The sequence below is a fragment of the Haliaeetus albicilla genome, chromosome 9, assembly GCF_947461875.1.
Source record: "Haliaeetus albicilla chromosome 9, bHalAlb1.1, whole genome shotgun sequence".
Classification (NCBI taxonomy): domain Eukaryota; kingdom Metazoa; phylum Chordata; class Aves; order Accipitriformes; family Accipitridae; genus Haliaeetus; species Haliaeetus albicilla.
Window position 1 is genome coordinate 14,699,096 of NC_091491.1, and position 22,738 is coordinate 14,721,833.

At 50.6% G+C, this 22,738-nt stretch overlaps 1 protein-coding gene across 2 annotated transcripts in view; it reads right to left on the minus strand.

The window, feature by feature from the left end:
* SLCO2A1 (solute carrier organic anion transporter family member 2A1) overlaps window positions 1-22,372 on the minus strand; it is a 28,838-nt gene extending 6,466 nt beyond the window's left edge. Inside the window, exons 1-6 of one of the 2 annotated variants that reach the window (XM_069791763.1) lie at window positions 22,114-22,372; window positions 9,601-9,738; window positions 7,415-7,577; window positions 4,479-4,694; window positions 2,259-2,357; window positions 488-621 (exon numbers count right to left, since the gene is read on the minus strand). In XM_069791763.1, the coding sequence (XP_069647864.1) occupies window positions 488-621; window positions 2,259-2,357; window positions 4,479-4,694; window positions 7,415-7,577; window positions 9,601-9,738; window positions 22,114-22,203 (840 nt within the window). In that variant the 5' untranslated portion in view covers window positions 22,204-22,372. The remainder of the gene's footprint in view (window positions 1-487; window positions 622-2,258; window positions 2,358-4,478; window positions 4,695-7,414; window positions 7,578-9,600; window positions 9,739-22,113) is intronic. The other variant, XM_069791764.1, reaches the window with a different exon arrangement.
* Between the last annotated feature and the right edge of the window lie 366 nt (window positions 22,373-22,738).

Consider the following 22,738-nt stretch of genomic DNA (forward strand, 5'->3'; position numbering starts at 1 on the left):
CCTTGCAGAGGGTGTTGCAGTGGGGCGTTAAGATACAGCCATCACCAGCAGAACCAGGTCAGACACCCCAGGAGGGTCGAGGCCCCACAGACAGACCCCTACTAAGAAGGACTGCATGCAGGAACCCCAAGAAGCCACCCAGCCATCACCCTGCCCTAGGGAAGGCTCAGGTCTACCCAAAACCTTCTCAACAGATTCTGTCGATGCAGCTAGTGGGAAGGGCATGAGGTCTGGTTTTTGGCCGGCTGAGCTGCAGTGGTTCTGGCTTTCCAGCTAATGGTGAGGAATTGAACGGTCTGGTCCTTTACGCATTAGACACACAGAGCTTGTTTGGAAGACTTCACTTGTGAGAAGTTGTAACCACACCTCAGAAGGGTTGCTGGGCTCCGTTCCTCCCTCCCACACCTCTCCTCTGGCAACAGCTATTCCCTCCCCGAGCGCAGCCCTGGCACCAAGATGTTCTGGCCCTCTGGAGATGAGGTCTCACCTCTCCTTTCAGCATGTACCGAGGGAAAAAAAAATAAGGAATGGATGTGAGCACCAAGCAGCCTGAGGAGATCAGCAGTCCCAGCCACCAGGCTCCAACCCACCGCTGGTCCCTCGGTGTCAGGGCCACTGTAGCTGCAAGACACAAGGACCCACGATAAGAGCTCTGCTCCTGCACATCTAAGGGTGAGAGGGACAAACGTCCATGCAAATATGGACCAGTGGAGCATGAACAGTCCATGTGGGCACAGTCCATGGGTCTCTCCACTGGCATGGAAAAGCAAATGGATGGAGGTGGGAGCTTCCACCAGCGCTGGTAGCAAGACCAGCCCTGGTCATGTTTGACCTCCTTTCCCCTGACCAGGATCCTGCACTGCTGCTCCCCATCCAAACTGCTCCGAGCCTCCCAGATGACTGTAGGATGGATTTAGTCAGCAACAAAGTATGCTGATGGCACAGGTTCAACTCTTCCCCGCTGAGCCAGCCAACAAGGCAGTGATTACGGGGGGCCAGCTCCATCTTCCTCTGTCTGGGATGTGTGGTGGGTTTGGACCACGCTGCCTGTCAGGGATGCTGAGCTGAGACAGGGACCGGGAAAGGTCACAGCCGCTTTCCTGGAAAAAACTGCTCTCCCATTGTTCCAGGCTTGGTCACTCTCTGCTTGCAGAGACCAAGGGAAGGACCCGTGCCGGCAGAAGAGCGCTGTTAATGAGCCTGATTTCCGAGTGGATGAAACTCAGGGCGCCTTCTCCGGAAAAAGGAGGAGAAGGTGAGAGCCGCTCCGTCTCCAGCGCAGACATCCTTCTGCTGGGCCAAGCGATGCTCACGGGAGGTTGACAGATTGCTTGGCTTGGCATGGGGACCTCATCTCCCCATCGCCAGGACATTGTGGCTGGGAAAGGAACCAGCAGCAGCCTCCGGGTGGGAGCCCCATGCCAGGGTGTGGCAGGAGAGGAGCCCACACCCCACCGAAACAATCGCCCTGCTTCCCCAAACAGGACCACTCCACTCTGTAGCTTGGACGTCATCATGGAGCGACCGGGCAGAGGCTGCTAAATCCGTCTGCCGCCGCAGGGAGTGAGCCAAGGCTATTTGCTGTTTCCTGCCCCAGGTTCATTTATTATTCTTATCAGGCACCAGACAAAAATGTCAGGCAAGCTCTGATCTCTCTAAGGAAACACAGGAAAAGCCACGTTAATGATGGAGCTGGGGAGAATTCTTTAGTGATTAAGTTACCAGAAATAATAAGCACACACCGCAGATAAAGAAAATAAGCCCTGGAGTGGCATTGGCTTGGTCCCTCTCTCTGCATATACTGGTGAAGGGTGGTGGGGAGGGGGACGTGTAGACTTGAGCCTTCCCGTGCACCCACAGCGCAATGGTTGCCCTGTGGTTGTCTTCTCCATCCCTGGATGCTTATATGTCCCTGCTCCTCTCCACCACCATGCTGGTGTAGTGTGATGCTTCCTCAGCATAGTGGCAGTGGGCAGACCCCAGCAATGACCACCAGTGCTTCAGTGCAGCACCATGGGTAGGACATTGAAATGTCCCTACTGCAGGGTTCTGCTTCAGTGGTGGCTTCAGGACCATCTGTAGCCTTCCTCACAGGGAAATGGAGTGGAGAAGCATGCTGGGGGTGCTATACCAGGTCAGGTCTTTCTAGGGGAGTGGGTTTTGTGGGTCATGGGACCAGTGCCACCAGTCATCTCAGAGTGATCTTCTGACTCACAGAAGGCTTTTAGGAGGACCATTGCTACCTGAGAAATACTCACCAATGTCAACTCTTCCAATATCCACGAAGAGCCGCAGCACCACAGATCCCAGCAAGTATCCAAAAGCAGGGCCGAACACGGCAATGGCAAAGAGGATGGCTGAAAAAAGGAAGCAGAGAGAACCAGTGCGGGGAGGGAACAGTAGCTTCAACGCTGATATGGCTTTTGCCTTCCCACGTGAGGCAGGAATGGTGTTACAATATGCAGAGGCGAGAAAACACCTTTTAACAAGCGGAAGATGATGAGAAGATCCCCATTGCTCAGATACTGAATGTGGTGTTTATCTAACAGGATTAGGAGGAGGGCAGGCAGCTGCCTGTAGAAAAAGTCCCTCTGCTCTGCTGCAGTCGAGGCTTTGCTGATGGCGCTGAAAGTTGTCAGCCACACGGTGAATATCCATGATTCACTGCGACAAAGAGGGCAACCTTAGAGAGCAGCAGGACAGTGGCATCCTGGGCTCCTGCAGGTGACGGAGACCCTCATCTCCTAGAGGAGGCCATGGAAACAAAGCCATCTCAGTCCTTATATCCAAGCAAAAAAATTCGGTGCAAACTTCAGGGGAGATGAAAGATCCTGAGAGCAAAAAAGCCAGCAGATCACCCTCAGTTCAGCTGAACTATCTTATTCAAAAAATAGATAACTTGGACCTAATCCGTAAGGTCAAAATGTTTCCTTTTGACTTCTTTGGAATGAAAGGATTCAAGTTTCCTCCCTAAAAGAAACTCTTTGCACAACCTTCTTAAGAAGTGAAAAAGGAGACAGTTTGCTTGAGCTGCGTTGACCATTTCTGTGCATTTTGCTGGTCTGGAGCCTTTGAGCATACTGGCTAAGAAAGCGCCTGATCCCACTGCTATGCCTCAGCTGTGCACCTATTTTTAAAAGCTTTTTCTTCCCAATTAGCCAAGGCAGTGTTTTTGTTTCTACAACATAAACCTAACTATTGAAGGGCAGGGTCTTTAGAGAAGTATTTAACCTCATACATAGACAGTAGTGTTCGTTTTCATAGGAAGATGCTGAGACCTAAAATAAAACAAGACTCAGGCAGTGGTATTTACATTGTATTGAGGCAATCCAGACTCACTGTAGCCATACCCCCTGACAGAGACATTCCCACGGCCCTAAAATGACCACCTATATTACAAAGAACAAGCCAGTCCCATTTTCCTTCATCATCAGGACCTGCAGGTTTGGGAATCCAAAGGCCACTCAGAGGTCCTGGGAACAGTGACCCCTCACTGCAGGGAGAAGACAAGGATGGTCTGTCCCTCCTTTTGCAAGCCCTGACTACTATACTTGAGCTGAGAGGAGGGAGTGCTGCCCGCACAGGAGACTTTCTGCAGAGGTCTTAGGTGGTGCAGCAGCCCTTTGCAGCCAGAGCCCGGAGCAAAGCATGGCTGGGTGGGTCTGGAGATCCTGCCAAGCACACCAATGCTTGTCCAAATCCTGTCCTTGGGAGTCTAATTCCGAAGGCTTTCCTTCTCCTTTAGTGCTTGCCTTATTTTGGAACATCCACTTTTGACTCCTAAATCACTCCGATGCCTTTGGCTGCTTTAAAGACATTGTTCGGCACCAGTAGGAATTGGGTTTTTAAATAACTTATGGACTGAGCTCAAAGCTCATGTAGGCAGGCCAGCATCAGATGGGGTTTGCCATTCACAGGGGAAAAAAAATGCAGTTTAACATGGAAGCTAGCACCTATCTCTTTGCAATCAAGAAGTGCTCCTGAGCCTGGGAGCCCCCACTGGGCAGGGACCGCTTCCACGGCAAAAAAAAAATATCGATTTTGAACCCTTGATGCAAAACCTGTGTTAATTGGCTCCTGCAGGCTGTCATACCTCTGGTTGACCCATGATCAACCGATGCTCAACAAGAGCAGGAGATGGCCTCTGAGAAGGTTTCCTTACTACTCTTTCCCCCCCATGGATGGCATAAGTTCTCACAGATGCAAGGGAGAAGCCCCACCTCATCCATCTTACCTCCTTGCCCTGATTCTTTGGCTTCCTAACACCCACATCATAAATATAACCCTACAGAGAACAGCTGACTATCAAGGGGAGAGACAGCCCAGCCTTTTAATGGGGGAGGACCTCATCTGAGTCCCACTGGCTGCTCAACCCGTGTCCACAGATTCCTCTTCAGATGAGCACCTCTACATCTCACGTCTAGAGGAGACATTTGTCTGGAGGAAACAAACCAATACACAGCAATGGTCCCACTTACCGACGTACAGCGGGGAATTGTTTGCTTCTGCAAAATCATCTACGTAGGATATACCAAAGGGCTGGATGGGAACTGTCCCAATTCCAGCCAGCAGCTGGGCGATGACCATCATTGCCCATATGCTGCTGGCCTCCTTCTGGGGATCCTGGGTGGCATTTGGGCACACAAACTTATTCTCTGCATAGCAGAGTTCAGCCTGGACCTGGCTTTTGTTACCTGAAAGGAAGAAGAATGAACATTACAATGCTGGGCATGTCCCCTGCCTCCTCCCGCACTAAATCCCTAAGTACTGCCAATCTCTTGAGCGTGCTGAGTAGGCACACATGGTTGGACTTCGGATGGCTTGATCATTTTATTTAGCAGTTGTCATCACCTTTCCCTTCCTTTGGGGTATTATACTGAGGTCAGCATAGCAAACAACCAGGCTGTGATTTTTATCAAACTTTTGAAGACAGGAGGATCAGAGAAGATAGAAGCAAATTAATTTCTCCTGCAAAGGGTCAGCCCTTCAGCTCAGCTCCAGCGAGCTGCATTCGAGCTGTCAGCAGAAGATAAAAACTTCTCCATCAAAGCTGCAGCAACGCCAGACCCAACCAACCAACAAAAGCCTTTGGACAGACAGTGTCAAAGCCAGTGGAAAGCCTAAATATTCACAGATAGAAAAAACTGTTTTTCATGCAAAATGAAGATGCTACAGAGTAAGTCCTGGTCTTTCAATGCTAGCTGTTCTCACTCTGGCTTTTCTTTTTTCTTTTTTTTTTTAATATTTGCAGTTAGTTCAACATTCCTATCACATCTTTCTCGTTAATGTAATAACTGTGGATTTTCTACACTTCGGAGCAAAGAGACACAAAACAAAACCAAATATTTGTCAGGTGATTAGGGGTATTCATTGACATAATGCGGCAGCACATTCTTAATAGTAGGTCACCACAAAAATCCTTATGTAAGACCATTTGAAGCCGTGTTGTCTAAAGGGTCCACGTTGCCAGACAGGATACTCCTTTTCTAATAAAGATCTTACCGCGGCAAAAGTGAGAGCAAAAGCCTCTCATGCCAGATTACGTGCCGTGGAGCAATGCTGCTCTTGGTTTAATGAGAGCAAACCTCATCCATGGCTGGCTTTTTGATGCCAATGGTCTTTGCTCCCCTGTGGTACCCAGGCAGGAACAGGGAGTGATGCTCCCTGGGGTCACCTGGCTGCCCTGAGCAGGACACCCTGCCCCTGAATCTCCATTGTCCTCATCGCTCAGGAGCAGCCCACCTCCTTCCAAAGCAAGGACTTTACTTCTTCATACCATCCAGACATGGAGAGGGCTTCACCCTGCTCAAGACTGCCATGCAAACTCTAACCAGGACTGGAATATCTTCATGGGCTGTAAATGCTGGGCCAAGACACATACAGTTCTGGGCAGGGGAGCAGGATGATACCTGCTCCTTCGACTTGTTTCCATAACAGTAAGAGCAGCCCCTGTCCTGAATCCTGACCAGTTTATAGCCCGACGTGTGAATTTAAGCTGTCAGAAAACTTGGCATCTGATGCCTGATCCACTCTCCAAACCAGCTGACTCAAAAAACATGGAGACATTCAAGGCTACAGAGCAGCTGCAAGCCAGAAGAGAACTGGTCTTCATATTTCTGCATGAGCACTGGTACACTCTGAGCCCCACGTCAGGCCATCATTTTTAATAACATTTCATGGGATCTGGGCTTGCAGATCAGCTGTGATGGCACCAGATTTCCAAGAGCTGATGTGGGAGAGCAAAACCAGAGGATCTCTAACCCTTTGGTGGGAGCAGAGATTGTCAGGCACTTGTGAGCAGCTCTGTCCTCACTGTGTTTTGCTCCCTGTCTGGGGTTTGCATCCTCTTGAGCTGCAGCAAAGTCAGGACCTAATTAAAGGGAGCAACTTGCCTAAGGCCACACAGCAGCTCCCTGGTACAGCCAAAGCTCCCTGAGCCCAGAGGATCAGGCTAGGACATGATGCACAGGGCTCAAAGCCTTTCCAGGAGAAAGCACCTTCTAACTAGAGATGGAAGGCTTTCCCTGGCTGGCACTGCTTCGGCCGCTGCCATCCCCCTTGGTGGCACAGGCACAGTGGGAGCAACTTGGCACAGGGTTTTCAGAGGTGGCGATCCCCAGGGAAGCTAAGGCTCAATGGCATCCCGAGGATTTAGGGGCTGAAGCCACTTTGGGAAGACCAAAGCCAGCACTGTGGCATGCAATGCAGCCTCTTCCGCGTATTGCATTCTGCACGGAAACTGGAGCTGTTGTCATACACACTAGCTTGTTCCTAAAGCCTGCCCAGTTAAACCAGTAGCCCTTCTTAGTATGGATTGTAAGGCTTTCAGGCTAGAGCAGAACAGGCCCTGCAGAAAAGAGACCTTAACGCTGCTCTATCACTCACATAGGGAGACGACCTGACTTATGCTGCAATACTTCTGTGACTCCAATAAAGATAACGTTCCTTTCCTTTCCAAAATGCTTTGGGCTATAGGCGAACCATCAGATGCATTTGCGTTCAGCCTGGGCTCTCAGCAGGGCTGCAGTGTGAGCGTTTGCCCTTCTCCCTTGCGCTGCCACAGCTTTCAGCTGCCTGCAGTGAGACCACCAAGAGCAACGTCTTTTGTTGTGCACAAAAACCAGGAGAAAGTAGGTGAAGGTCAAAGCCTAGCTGGTGCAACAAGGCATATACACACATCAAGACTGCACTTTCAAGCCTTCTTATCAGTCAGATGAACTGCTTTGCACCCAGAGCATGTGGCACTGACTTACAGTGCCACAGCTATTAACTTTCCCTTCAAACGCTGCATTTAAATCGTGTGTGCACTGGATACAACCCCTCATTTTGGGTAGGCACGGGTAACCCAGGCCAAAGCAACTGGAGATGGATTTGTGCTGGGACAGCTCATAGCGATGAGGGTGGAGGCACTTACTGGTGCTAAGTGTGGTGTATTCGTAAGGGTCTGATAGGAAGTGGGGCAGGGTAACCAGGAATGCTCCCAGCGCCAGCAGCAGCCCCCCCACGCCGATCACCCGCGGGCGGTGAACTCGGCTGCCGAAGTAGCTGACAAAGATGATGAGGACCACATTGCCGATCTGGAAAGGGCAGAGCAAAATGGGGAGAACATTAGGAGACAACACAGAGGAAGTCAAGACCCTATAATGGTCCCCCATGACTCTGTCTGGGTGGGTGGAGAGCTCTCTTATCAGGTGGTGTTTGACCCCCACAGAAACAGGAACAGGACAGCCCTTCACCTAGCAAGTCAGCACTCCCTTCTCAGCAGAAGCCAGTGGGCCAGCTCCTTGGCTTCTGTCACTTCTGTGCATCTCTTGTCATCATGGACGACTTCACAACCTCCCTGTGATCTGGCTGGGGCTTTTTTCAGCACACACACCTGCCACCCACCCCACAGGATGTGGCATAAACTAATAATTCCCCCAAACACAGCAAAAAATGAAGCATATTGCCTCCATTTCCCATGACTCTAAACAGACATGAGCCCAGCTACAAAGTCCAGCTCATTGCAAATGTTTGTGACTCTGGACATTTGCAACTGCAGCTATGATCAGCTAAAAAGATAAGAAAACATGCAGCTTACTCAGGCAAGTGGATGAACACCATAAAATTACCATTACATGGGCTTTGTCAGCTTGGGACAAGCTAAACATTATTTTAACCTTGGCATGTACGGCTAAGAATACTTTTTATTTATGTTTACATGGGCTGCCTTGTTTGTAGTTTGTGTTCTTGGAATTGCTGCAGCCATCAATGCAGAAAGGTTGTGGTCCTGGACAGGCAGGGCAGCTCACACAGAGCCAGAGTAAAGCACAGAAATTTCTCTCATAAAGCAGAGAAATAAAGGTGTATCTGTTGTCTGCAAGCTGTTATTCTTTAACAGCATGGCATATGTGCTATTCCAACCTTCTTCCCTTTATATTCTTGCAGTAACACACTGCTCTACATGATGTTTGCTTTGGTATTACTTCTCCAGGTATTAATTCTTATAAGGACAGAGTTCTATAGTGGATAAGGAGGACATGGGTTACAACTTGTGATACTCTGCAGTGCTTAATTATGCCAGTTCATCATTACCAATGTCACAACTGTGCATACTGGGTCTCTTTCTTTGCATGGTTTGGACCTAGTCACAATCAGTGGGAAGTCCTTCACTGGTCTCAATAGGCTTTGAACCAGTCTTTTTAACCCCAGATGTATGTGCTGGTTGAGGTAAGACCTGGGCATCTGCTTCCCCAAGGACCCGGGAGGATTCCCAGTGCCCAGCCTCTTGGTGGATGATCCCATGCGAGAAGACCAGTTGTATGCAAGGTGGGCTGCCACCAAGCACTTTGCGCCATCCAAAGAAAGTCCCTGCCAGCAGGTTTTTTTCCTAGCTGGCCTTGAAGAGCTACCAGAAAGGATACAATTCATGACAATGTGAACTAGAAAACTTATTCCAGAGGAGTCATTAGAAAATGTTTGTGAGAAAATCTTCAGCCAACTCAGCAATATGCTAGTGGAAGTCAGTCCTTTGCCACAGGGCCATCAGGAGCTGGGAGCACTGGAGAGAAGGGCTAGATCTTGGAAAGACTGCTGGACAGGGTCTCCTTGTAGACAAAGTTTGGAATTACTCTGGCCAGGGTCATTCCTAAAGCGAATGTGAAATGTATGAAAAGTTACTTTTACTGGAAATTGCTCACAGAGCTGTAGTTGTGTGGATACTACTCATAATAAAATGCTCTTCTTCACAAAAGCTCTAAGAACTGTGATCAATGGAGAAGAATCACATTGCATGTTTTCTGTCTCCCAGTCGTGTCTCTGCTGGAGATGTATGGCATCTCAGGGTGGAGTGGTCTCCTCTGTAGCGACCTGCTTTCTGCTGCTGCCCTCCAAGGCCACGTCCTCACCACATAACCCTGTGTTCAACCTCCCAGCAAGTGGTACAGCAGAAGTGAAGTGGGAAGAGGTGTCCAAGTGCACAGCAACAGCTGCTTCATCCAGCACATGCAGGCATGGCTGAGGAAGCACTGTCTGTGAACAACCCTGAGACCCTGTTCTGGGAAGGCCTACCACGTTCTGGCCACCCCTCAGGGCCCCCGCACAAGCTTCTCACCCAGTTACCTCGTGCAAGCTGGAGATGAAACCCGAAGAGAGACTGGAGAGCCCAAAGCGCTTTTCAATGGTGGTGAGGCTGCTCTTGAAGTTGGCACTGTAGAGGAGCTGGGAGAGCTGGAGAAGCCCGTGGCACAGCACAAACACCTGTGGGGGGAAAAAAAAATGTCCCATCCCAGTTAGTACCCAGTTAGTGTCCTGATGTGTAACTGCTGATGACCATGTCCCGTGTGAGGGATTTGAGAGTCATGGACTCAAGTTGGCCAACACGGCTGCAGCTCTGACGTGCAACAGATCTACTGAAGGGCTTAGTCCTGGATCCCTGGTTAACTTAGCTTTGCAAAATGAGTGATGCAGTGTTCAGAAGAGAGGACAAGGGGCTCTGTTTTTATCTTTTCTCTGCCTTACCGTTATTAACATTCACTGGTATTTGCACTGCGGCAACCCTTGTACAACCCTCAAGAGCAACCCTCCAACCCAAGGAGGACCTGTTGCACTGGGAGTTGCACAATGATAAATGAGACAGGCTTGACTTTGCATAGACTTGGTGGGTGCTCCTGAGACTGTGTTAGAGCCAACCCCGCAGTTGCTGTGACGCAGCTGAAAGGGAGCCGTGCTGGTTTAGACTACCTGAGATCCAGTATTTCCAGTCGGCCCCTTGGATTCACTCATCTGTAAAGCCAATTAACAGACCATGCTCCAAGGGGTGTTGCACAAAAGAGCTGAAAAAGGGCTTTAAAAGCCCCAGAGGGAAAGGATGAAATATGCACAACATGGTCTCACTACTGGAAGATATCTATATAGTATTCTAAAAACAGCATCTTTCCCTTGAGCCAGGCTGTGAGCCAAGCCAGAAACCAAGCCGAATGGAGGCAGAGCTTGCCTGGAGCAGAAAAGGGAATACAGAGAATTTACGGGGTAGGGAAGAAGCATGGTCGAAAGAGCCCGGGTGGCCTTGGAGAGGAAAGCACTCTCAGCCAGGGATGCAAGAGGCAGCTCACAAGTGTCATTTGATCTATATTTAGTCAGAGCAGTTTTCCTTTATTTTTCTTGGAATAGAATGCATCCACACGGTGCCAAAAGTATTTTAAAATCATTTAAAAAAAAAAAAAAAAAAAAGAGGGAAAAGGTCTTTTTATTTAAATTCACAGGAAATCAAATATTTGCTGAATACCGGAAGCGTGTCCCACAAAGATAACGGTGGGAAGCCTGAGATGATGAATGGGGGATCAAAGGTACTGCAGGGCTGACAAATTCCCTATGTCCTTGGCTAGGAGAGCAGCAATACTCAGTATTTATTTGAAATGGCGGTAGCGCCCAGAAGCTCTGACCCATTGTGTGAAAAAAAAAAAACAAACCAAAAAAAAAACCAGAAAAAGAATGAAACTGTCCACCCAACACAGAGGATGCAAATGCTGTAGGTGGGTGGAGTGTCTTTTTGGGGAGCAGAGGAGGACGCAGAGCCAGGTCCAGCAATTGCAAGAGAAGATGGGCAAGAAGGTGGCTTCTTGGGAAGCTTCTCCCCCGACGGAGGATACCAGCAGCCAGAAGACAGCTGGGTATCTAAAAGCATAAGAGATGGGAGAGATGCTAACAGACAGCAGGAGAGAAGAAGACGGAGATGAAGGAGAAGGAGAAAATGGAGCCCTGGCAGTGTTAGGGTAGGCTGGGAACAACTGGAGACCACAGATAAGTAGAAGGAGAAAGGCAAACACCAAAAAAGAGGGAAGAAGGGTCACAGGGACAAGCTGCTATCAGGAACTCCCCAGCTACATCTTGGAGGGGTGTCAGCCCACAGGCTACCATCACACAGGCATCCGCCACCGTGGTAGCCAAGCAAGAGAGGACCAAGTCCCAGGCTGGGACTTTGCCCCAACAAAAAGCCACAGAGCAATGATGTGGGGTGTAACATGGAAAACCCTCCCAGACAGGGAGAAAGTGGAAGTGAAACATCTGAAAGTAAACTCTTGAAGCAGAATGAACTCTACACCCTCCAGCTATCAACTCCTACATTCAAAAACCCATCCCAGCACACGGTCCTGAGGGTGAAAGGTGAATCCACCACCTTCACCTTCCCCAATCCTGACCTGGGATCACTGTGTAATTAGTCCAGCCGGGCTGGTCTGGAGCGGAGAGGTGACTCCTGTGAGGATGAGAAATGGAGAGGGGATCTTGTTGCCACAGAACATTAATTTTTGTTCCTGCAGCTCTGGCTGGATCCTATTGAAGTCATTTGAATAAGGAAGCGCTGGCTAAACAGTGGAGGGCTGGGACCGCCTGAGATGCAGAGCAGCTGGAGGGAGAGCTCTCCCGGTGCGAAACATTAGCTGCAGAAGCAAAGCTGTTTACCAATGGGGAGGGAAAAGGGTGGATCACCGAGGCTGAATTTAGCACAGCAAATGTCAGCCTAAACCCCGGGGCAGCTGGGGAGATGAGAAGTGTTGGGAAGAGGATGCTAGCAGGGAGGGAAGATGAGGAGGAGAGGCAGTCTGACTCCCCAAAATGCTGGGGTTGGCAGGGGATTGAAGCATGGAAGGACCACGGGGAACCAGCGTTGGCTGTGCTTCACGAGAGGATGGAGGGCAGGAGATGAGAGGGACAAGATGTGGTCAGAGAGGGCAGGCAGGGAAAGGCAGAGCTAGAAGGAGATGGCCTGAGATGGGTTTATGCATTGGTGATAACCTGGGGGACGGACAAAATGGGGCCATGGATCCCGAGATGGCTGGGAGCAAGCTGGGGCTGCCTGCCGTGAGGGAAAGCAAGGTGGAAGAAATGCAGCTGGAGAGCACTGACAAGGGGAAGGAAAGACTTTGGGGTGTAACTGCTCCCTCCTTGCCCATGTGTCCTAATCTGGCTCCTGCAAGCAGGGCTAGCAGGAAAGGTAGAAGAGCAGGAGGGATGCTCAGGGCACCCGATCCTGGCCCGCACTGCTGCTGGCACTGAGACCCCACAGCAGCCTCACCCCTTGGATGTGGAGAGCCCACAGGATGAGAGGGGAAGGACAGAGGAGATTTTTTTTTTTTTTTTTTTCCTTGGGAAGAAGCTGCCACCCAAAACAGTCAGAGCAAAGCGAAACAGCCTTTGCTCCAGGACTTGTGCAGCTGGAGTTTGGCTTTTCCACACGCACTTCAGCTGTCTGGAGGTGAGAGATGTGCCTGATGTAAGACTTTCCCTGCATTCAGCAGACCCAGTTCTAATTAAAATAATGATGGCCCAAACCTTGAAGGCTCTGAGTGCAAAGAGCTGGGAGAGGGGCTTACTGAGAAGGGTCCCCAAAAGCAGCCCGTGCACTGCCTGACCTTGGCACTGACCAAGATGCTCCAGCTGGGAAGAGCAGACCTCTGAGGCTGCTGGAGATGAAGGGCACCACCCTCCTGTGTCCCCTCACAGGTCCCCACGGTTGTCTCCCATCCCTGTCCCTCTCTCCATGTGTCCCCATCCCCACATGTTCATGCTGACCACCCACAACCTGCTGGTCCAGGGAAACCAGCACCAATCTGGTCCCTTCCACCTGCAGAGAGCCCCAGATGTGCTGCTGTGGCCCCATGCACCCACTGAGCAACCCTGGGGGGGACCGAGCTGGTATCATCCATCTTCCATAACACTGAATGAAGAAGGGTTTTTTTAAAGAAGAGCCAGTACCATCTGAAGGGAGGTTTTGCAGACACAAAGCTGGCACAACTGCAACGAAGGCCGAGGGCATGGTTGGAGGTTAAGGAGTCAGGGACCCTCCCACGAATATAAAGTGCTGGCCCTCCGGAGCAGATGCTCCCATCAGAGCCTGGTGTATTTTTGGAGCTGCAGGCAAGGAGCAACCGCAGGCAGCCAGGGAGCAGCATGGAGAGGCCAAAGGTGTGCACCCACATACACATACAAAATCCCTTTTTAATCACCCCCACGTTTCCTTCAGAGCGCCTGAGTGATCCTGACTCCAGGCTGTTTATACAAGACACTTGACTCCTTTCCAAGACACATTTAAAAGGGAAGCAAATGCCTGGGGGAAGGTCCCTTACAGACATGCTGCCTCCCCCCCCCCCCCCCCCCCCGCCCCATTCGTGGGAATTAGCACCTCCCAGGACAATGCTTTTTTGTAGGGAAAAGAAACCCACCCTGTTGCAGGGAAGAGAGGGGTCTGGTCCCTCCATGGTCTGGACAACACTTCTCAGGTTCAAAGCAGAGAGCTGACAGCTATTCGGTCAGTCCCAAGCCAAATCTCCTTCACAGGAGACATGTTCAACAAATCTTGACCCAGAGGGCTGGTGGGGCTGAGAGTGGGGGCAGGTGGGGCAGCAGGCAGGCCCCAGGCATGAACATGGGGCAGCAAGGCTGAGACCCTATACTGGCACCAAGACGTCCCCACGGGATGCCAGGTATGGCCACGGTGGCTGGTGCGCTCCTGGGAGATGTCTGAGATGGTGTTTCAGCCCTTGTAACCAGCTCAGAAGACCCACCTGCACCCTTTCCACTTTCTTGAAGTTCACAGGGAATAAAATAAGGCTCTGGGAGGAGAAAGGGGGTCTCCCAGCCTTGTGCTGAACCCATAAAGGAGACAAGGATGAGGAAGCCAGAGCCAGGGGGGTAAACCCATCCTTGGGGTGGGTGTTCTTGGGGTCAGAGGGAGGTTGCTGCTCCTGGGGCTGGATGCATGCACTGGGAGCAGGCACCATTGCAGGCAGTGCTGGTAGGCAGCAGGCGCTTGCACTACCCCATGTCACATACTGGGTCTGCTAAGCTCTATTCCCTTATCTTGTGTCTCTCTCTTTCCATATTGCTTATGTAAGATAATGCACTGTCACCACTGTCCTTGGCCTTAACAAACAGGTACACAGAGACCGGACTTTGGAAAAGCCTATTATGAAAGGTGGGCTGTTTCATAAGAGGATTTTTGGGGGCCAGGCTGGGGGAGTATCCCTTGGTCACCAAGGCAGCCAATAAAATGCTTGGCAAGTTGGGTTAAGTAAGAAAAAAACCAAAACACGAAGTGCTTGATAACCCCAGCATGTATGTGCTGGACATGGGTCAGAGTCAAGGCCAGGTAAAAAATTCAGGTTTCTTTTTCTTTCAAAAGAGTGAACTGCCTCGATGGAGCCTCCAGGAGCCAGGAAAATCCTCCAGGAGCAAGGCTGGCTCTGCTCTGCAGGGACCAGGGCTTTGGGAAGATGGTGCTACCTGCAGCATGGCCACTGCCCCTTCCTCTGTTAACTGGAGGAGGGAGTTAAGGGTTAATTCCTTGCTCTGCTTCCACAGCTTCATGCTCATCCCTCACCTCATTTTTCAGTGTCTTCACCTTGGCAGCCCTGCCTGGATATAGAGGAGGTGGAAATGTTGACAGTGCAGCTCACCCTGTGAGGAGAGAGCATTGGCAGCTCCAGGCTCCGGCTCTCACGTGCCTGCACCAGTGCTAACCTCCATGCCCAACAGTATTCCCACGGCAGCACTGCTAGCAGCTTGGATGGAAGGAGCCAGGGCTTAATTCATTAGATGGATGCAAGAGCTGCCTGGGGAGCTGTAAAGAGGAGTGGAGATCCTCACAGAGCCCACCAAACTGCTCCCAGCTGACTGATGACACTGAGGTAGGACGTGGCCGAGAGTAGTTATTGCAGGAAGGTGCAAAATGAACCTGGCTGGAGTAAACGTGTGGAAAGGACCAAGAGTAAGGATGCTCTGTTAGCTCTTTCCCTCCACATAGTACTATTAGAGTTGCATTTTGGGCTCCAGAGGGCCAAAGCAAAATTGTTTGACCTTAGTGGAAATTCATGGCCCAAAGGAGGAGACCCCAACCTGCCCACCTCTGAAGGCTTCTTCCACTTTACTCTCCTGAGCTTCCAAGGGGAAAAAAGAAAGGGGAAGAGGGAACTTTAGGAAGTAATAAGAATATCCCCCAAATTTTAATAGTGAGGGAGAAGGCAGGCTGTTTATTTTAGAGCTTGTATATGATCAACACTCACTACACTAAGATCCTCCTGCAGTAGGATGGCTGAGATCACTCAGTTCAAAAGAAATACATCAGCCGGAAATGAAAAATATACGGACATGTGTGGGGAAATACATCCCTCTTTGGCATGTCTTTCCTATATGCAGCTGCCTAGATTTATAGATCAAAAAGCACCATGAAAGATGAAAAAAAAACAACCCCAACATTTCCACAGAAGGAACCAAATACCCTGCCACGCAGCACATCCCTTAGCACAAAACCTCTGAGCCTGAAGCACGGTCCAGTGGCAGAAGTTGGCTCCTAAATTTTATTTCTACTGCAAAAAATAAACTAATAAAAAAATTGAAGTGGTTAGGGATTGTCAGAAGCACACCGCTGCCCAGATTATTAAATGCAATGATGACTGTCTACTGCCAAGTAATCCACGCTTTACAACCCCAATTATCAAGTGCAAAGACAATGTTTGCTTTTTTTGCAATGAATGTAGACATGGGATTTCCCTGCACTGTGTCCTGATGCCCTTGCAAGGTCTGTGGAAGCCCTGCTTTACTCAGTTGCTGTAGAGGGAGCACTCTGGGGGACATAAAAACATGTCCCTGCCTTAATGTGCAGGTGAGCATTGCAGATGTCAGAAAGAAAGGAGGGTTTTGGCTGTGGAGGATTGCTGAGACCAGTGCGTGAGGTGAGAGAGTTTGCTGCTTCCCAAGCTGCTGCTGAGAAAATACTCCTACCTGCAAAATATGATGCATATCGTTAAGCAGCCTTCTTTCTTCCTGCAACCAGCCCGAGCGTGCAGGTAGGTTGTGTGGTTGGGTTTTTGCTCTTTCATTTTTTCTGAAGGTCTCTTTTCTTTATGGTGCATCAGGATCTGATCATGATTTCCTTGAAGGTAGCTTCAGCTTGGCTTCGTTTTCCCTGACCCACAAGTGTATGTAAACACTCCTCTCGCACGCCCGCAGCCCTGGCCATGCCTCGTGTTCCCTATCAGCGACACTCCTCTCCCGTTTTGTTCATGATAATCTTATCTACGCTGACCACTCCTTGGTTGTGTTTGGGCACTGAAACCACCTCACCCCTCATAAAATTATCTTGTTTCATGTCTCCTAGACCTTGATCCCACTAAACTTTCCAACCCGTCTTACCATCTGGCTCTTCCCCATCTTTTTCTTATCCTGCTGCTGGTGTTGCTGGTGAAGGCCAGATGGCTCTTCACTTTTGAAACCTGATCTCATCAAAACCAGACATAAACACGGTGTTGTGTCCATCCAAACCCAACCTTTGCTTTCTGATGCCAGCACCATCACCATGAATGCTGGAAGACCCCAGCCACAGTGGGTCCTTCTCCCCATGCCACTCCTTGTCCTAAGGACCCTGCTTGCTTCTTTGCTACAAACACTCATCCAACTTGCCATATCTCCTTGCACAGTGCCCAGTATTGGAATATCCTTTGATTTTCTTGCTTAAACCAATGGCCTTTATCAACAATGACTTTCTCCTCTTGGTGCTTCCCTCTCCAAACCTACAGCCATACCATCTTCAGACCAATGACTTGATGAATCTCCTATTCTTGCTAACAGCTAAATAAAGCAATGCATAATCTTTTCCAACAGGATATGAGAACACAACTGTTACATCTCCAGGCTTCTGAAATACAGTCCTCAGCAAATTCCTTTTGTTCCTTTAAAGGAAGGGACAAAACCCCTTGATGCTGTTGGGACCTTAGAGCCCAAGGTGAGACTCCCGTTTCTTCTGCAGAAGGCACCCTGCCTCCCCAGGGAAGACAGACCTCCCTGCTCCTGGCCATTGCACCCCATACACCCCCAACATCTTCACCCTGGGATGCTTTAAAGCCTTATCACCCTCTGAGAGCCCACAATCTCCTCCTGACCTTGCTGTCCCCTCTCCTACACTCTTCCATACTATCCCTCTCCCTGCCCCAGTGTAGCACCCAATTAAAATCTGTCCCTAAGGCTTTTAAATCACCCCCTGGACTCCCTCCGGCTGACATAAATGACAATAACTCTGTTATCCTCCTGCTTCCTTTTCCACACCAGGTGGTCCACAGGGTAAAAGCCTTCCCCTGCCTCCCCTCCCAACCATTTCACGCTGCTCCCCTGCACACTCAAGCTAACTGACTTCCAGCTGAAACCAGTCCAACTCAACTAAATAACAAGATATTTATATCTGTCATGTTTCTGGGGATCCTGAACAAGCAAAGAGCAATTATTAAAATAGCACAAAACCATGAAAGAGACAATAAAGGTGAAGAAGCCAAAACATCTGAGGCACTGCAAATAAATAATGCCTTTGAAATAATCCTTTTTCAGTGGATGTCTGGAAGGTGGGCAAGGACATGATGATTTGAGACAGCAGTTAGGACTCTGGACTGAGGGACATCGATGACGTCCGTGGCCATGCATGGGTATCAAAAATACTAACCATCCACTTCTGCTCCACCTTTCAAACCTGTTTTGTTCCTTTAGACTGTGAGGTCCTCAGTGTCCCCGGTGCCACCGGTTCCTGGCATCCACCTGAAGCGTGGCTTCATCCTGCATTTGCCAAGCAGCACAACTGCAACCCCCCAAAATCCCAGTGCCAGTTAGCACTACCCTGGAAGCTCTAGTGAACTTCAAAGTAGGGGGCTGTCCTTGCTCATCATCACCCATCTCCACCACCTCTGTGGGATTACCAAGATGATTTAGGCTTCTCGTAGGGGACAGTACTCAGCAGCAACCTGCCAGCCCCCCAAACTGAAGGCCTTTTGCATTCTTTCTCCCTTCAAGGTGATTCAAGACAAACAGCCAGCTTCTAGAGGGGCTCAAGCAACCCTGCCACATCTGAGATGACACTCAAAAACATAAGCACAATGACCAGGTTTATTCCAGCTACAAGATAGGTGCAGACAGCAAACATGCTGTCAGCTGAGCCATATCAGTGTAGACAGAGCCTCGGTGCTGTTTGGTGTAATTGCAGTATTAGCTACAGTCATTAATATGACTGTATGACACGTATGACAGGGAGTAACTTCCACAGCAGCAACAAGGAACTGTCACCAACCATGTTCCCGTAGGGTACAGAGATCAGCTGTAAATGCCTGCTGTGTCACAGCACAAATATGAGCCAGCATCCACATCCACAGGGCATTGCCTCCCCGAACGCCTGCTTCTGCACCCATCTTCCTGCATCGCCAGCAGCCCCTCCATAACCACCCAGCCCCAGAGCTGCCATCCCCATCCCACTCTTCAGGTCCCCGCGGAACCATTAAAACCGCTGCTTTCCACCAGGACCCTTCCCTCTCTGATGCCCATAGTGTAAGGCATCGTGATGCCCATTCCCGGCACCATCACGCTCTCCACTTCCAAACGTCAGCAGTAATGGGGCCAGTGCCAACCCCCCCGCCCAGCGAGCAATGGAAACTGGCACAGGGAGGCAGTGGTCCCCTGTCGCAGGGAACACGGAGGAGCAAGACAGTTTGCACAGAAAAAGAATTTGTTATTTTTGGCCCCAGCCCTGCAAAAGGCACTCTGAAAATGATCCTGGCATGTGAGCTTTAAGGATTAAATATGAGCTTCGTGATTAAGTCTTGGAGCCTGCTACAACTAGGGGATTTTATTGTGTTGGAAATACTGTCCCCATCAGAAACTGCCATTGCTTATATGAGGACGCTGTGTCCAATTGATTTAAACCTCTTTATAGTACCTGTCTCTGTGTGGGATGATGCCAGCAGCTTCCCACACAATTAGGTGCTGGATGAAGACTTAGGTAATACATTATTCACAGCACCAATGGCTTCTCATACAAACAAGAGCTATAAAGCCATATAAACTGAAAGGCTTACCATACACCTTGCCCTCTGACGACCCGTTCACAACAAAACAACTTCTCGAACCTGGAAATTCAGTTGTGACACTTTGATTTTTCTACTAATTTGAGGGGGGGGGCTGAGAGGATTGACAACTGCACACAGGCTAGTGCTTTCCCACCTTGAAGCAGTTATTTTTTTTAATGTATATATTTTTTTAACACAAATGTCACAGCACAGGAAGAGTGAACAGGTCAGGAAAGGGTGGGGAATGTCATTGCGTGTCAATTTATATACATTTGCTCTTAAAAGCAAGAACTTATTCACTTCAGGATGGGTGTTCTGACTCCCCACCATCCCCGATGGTGCCTATCACCCATCTGATGCCAACAAGCATGTTTTGAAAGAGCACAAACTGTTCCTTAATGCGCTTGCATGGTGCCAGTGTTGGGCTGTGCTAAATCGAGTGCTGGTTCCCCTTGATTAGGAAAAACCTGTTGACTTTTTACAACAAAAGGGCTGCTTTTCCCTTAGCGCAGCTGTATTTGCACCAGGCAGGGCAGGCAGGAGGTTGGGGTCTCTGCTAGTATCTCCTGCTCCTGGGGTCACTCTGCACACGGTTGCCACACTGGGTGCTGTAGCACTACCTCTCCCTCCGAAATCAGCTCCGAGGACTCCCAGACAGGCTCAGTGGTGGGTTCCTGGCCAGTCTGGGGAGCTTCAGACTCTTGAAATTAAGACTTGAGCCCTCCGGCTGGCACCAGATGCTAGGCAATTCGAGCTGGAGCTGACAAGCATAGGTAGCTGGCCAGGCACCTCCCGGCACAGCCAGAGCTCCTGCCACCGGCAAAGTGACACCCCCACATCATCTGCCCTTGGCTGAATGCCCCTAGGTGGTCCTGGACACAGCCCCTGACCAAGTGCCCTTGGGTGCTGAGTGCCCAGCCCGACTCCTGCCCGCATCCTGCGGCTGCCTGTGGGATGCAGAAATGGATTAACATTTGTTGGGGCTTTTTTTTTTTTAACCCTAAAGTTCTACATCCTGCAAAAGGCATCGGGTTTGGCAATGCTTTTTTGGTTCCAGGATATTTTTGCAAGCATGAAGGGAGCTGTACGTATTTCCAGTAAAGAGCATGAACTGCAAGAAGGGTTCTGGTTTTGGGTGACGTTACTCACCCTGAGCCATGGTCATTACTGGAGCAGCCTGGAGGAGGTTAAGGCCACCTTTTGCACCCACACCAGAGGAGGGATCAGGTCACCAGTCCCCTCCAGAGGCATGTCAGAGTAGCCCAGAGGCAGCCCTAAATTACCCAGGGTAATCTCAAACTCTTCCTCCTGGATCTCACAGCCAAAGAGGACCATCGAGTCACCTGCTGGAATAGCCCAGCCCAGGCAGCGGGGACCTTCAGGGATGTAGGACTGGAGGACATCATCTGGAATGATGCCTCCAGCCCTGGGAGCCCCTAGGAGGAGGAGCAGCCTGTTGGGAACAGCCCCATGGCACCCTACAGCATCCGCACGGCACCCCGACAGAACTGTTCGGGCCCCCCCAGTTTGGTGAAACTTTTGTTGTCCAGAAACCAACCCCAAGCAAGCACAGCCCAAAGAGGAGCAGGCAGTGCCATCCTTCATGCAAGGTGAGGAAAGATGGGTGGCAAATAAAACCCCAACCCATCCCGGACTGCGATGCCCTACCCATGGCTGCACACTCCTGAAAACATGCTTAGCTGGGAAGTGCTGACAAATCCTTCCTCACAGCAAACACATCCTCGTATTCAATACTACTAGTGGGAAATCACACCCCAGCCCTGGGCATGACCGGCAGCACCAGCACAAGGGGGTCCTGCCAACCGGTGGCCCCTCTCATGTACCCAAAGCTGCTCTGCCCGTGGGAAGGTGCTGCTGGGAGCTGCCGTTCCCCAAAACTGCAGCCAGCTGCTTTGGATGCCAACATGCGGAGGTGCTGACAAGCAAGGAACAAAAATCCCCCCCACCCAGAGAAATCCTGGCGAAGGCAGGCGGATTTCCCAGGGACGGGAACCAGCATGTGCAGCAGCCTCAATGCCCATCCAAAAATGGGCCAAAATATGCCTTGTGGGGGAAAAAAAGACAGGGCAAGGAGTGGTTTAAAAGCATGATGGATAGCAGGGTTTAAAACATGAGAGGTGGCCAGGGTGGCTGGTGTTTTCTCACACAGGCAGTGAGCTCAAGAGCCTGAAGCTCTTGCAGGAACCGGCTTTAAGATGACAGTTCTCACCTTGCTAATAGAGGCAGGTGAGTAACTGGGCAGCCAACACCAGAAAACCCACTTCAACCTGCCGAGATTTTGCTTCTGTCACTCAAAAATGTCCTTCTCACAAAGGTTTTTAAAGCAAGTCAGTGTTATTAAGGGCAGTGTTTTCTTTTCACACCAGGATGTGGTTAATCATTCCCTAAACAGCAGCACACTATGTACCGGACGCCGTGGGTAAGCTCCACAGCCCACAGAGAGCTGCCCACACTGCTTCCATGGGGTGTAACGCTTCCAGGGTACCGCTCCGAAACCCACCAAGCTCCGCCAGCCCTTCCCGTGTGCCAAGCGGGATGGACCTCAGCGGCATTCTCCAGGACAGCCCGAGGAGTTGACTTTCAAATTCTGCATCTTAGCAAACACACTTCATTTTACTGGAGGTTTGTATCAGGGATGTGGGGACCCGTGGGATGGGTTGGGGTCACTCTCTGCGTGAGCATCTTCCTCCCTCCCTGCCGGGGAAGCGGCGCATCCCTGCCAGGCACCACTCCTTACCTTGATGTTGCAGAAGATACTCCGGGAGCAGGTGCTGGACCTTTTGGGGACGTCAGCTGGGGATTTGCTGGCTTCGGGGTGGACTCCCATTGTGGGGGCTTCCTGGGGAGCCCCAAATAGCTGGGCTGTGTGTGGGCTCCCGTCCCTCTCTGGCCTGTCCCACCACCGGCAGCCCGCACAGTCCGAGCCGAAAACCCTCCAAGCCTGGGAGTGAGGCAGGCAGCCTGAGCGCAAAGTTTTTATAAGTCTGCTCTCCAGAGCGATGATGAAACTCTTTCTCCTCCCTCTTTTGCTTTGTGCGCCGAGGGAACTTTAAAGTCGCAGGAAGCTAACGCCAGTGTGCAAGGAGCAGGTGGGAGCAAGCGCTCGCCAAGCCCCAGCTACTTTGGGGATGGGGACCGTGGCAGTGTGACGATGCTTGCCCACCCGTGGGGGACACCCAGCTCCCCCCACCCACCGCTCACCCCTGCAGCAGCTCTCCTCTGCTGTGCTCACGTCCAAGGCTGCAAGACACGGCTGGACAAGGTACCAGCACTGACAGCGGAGCCTTCCCGCAGAGAAAGTGACTGGGGTTTTATTTCAGGTCCTCCCTGAAGGGGTGAGAGGAAAGGGAGGCACCTTTCAG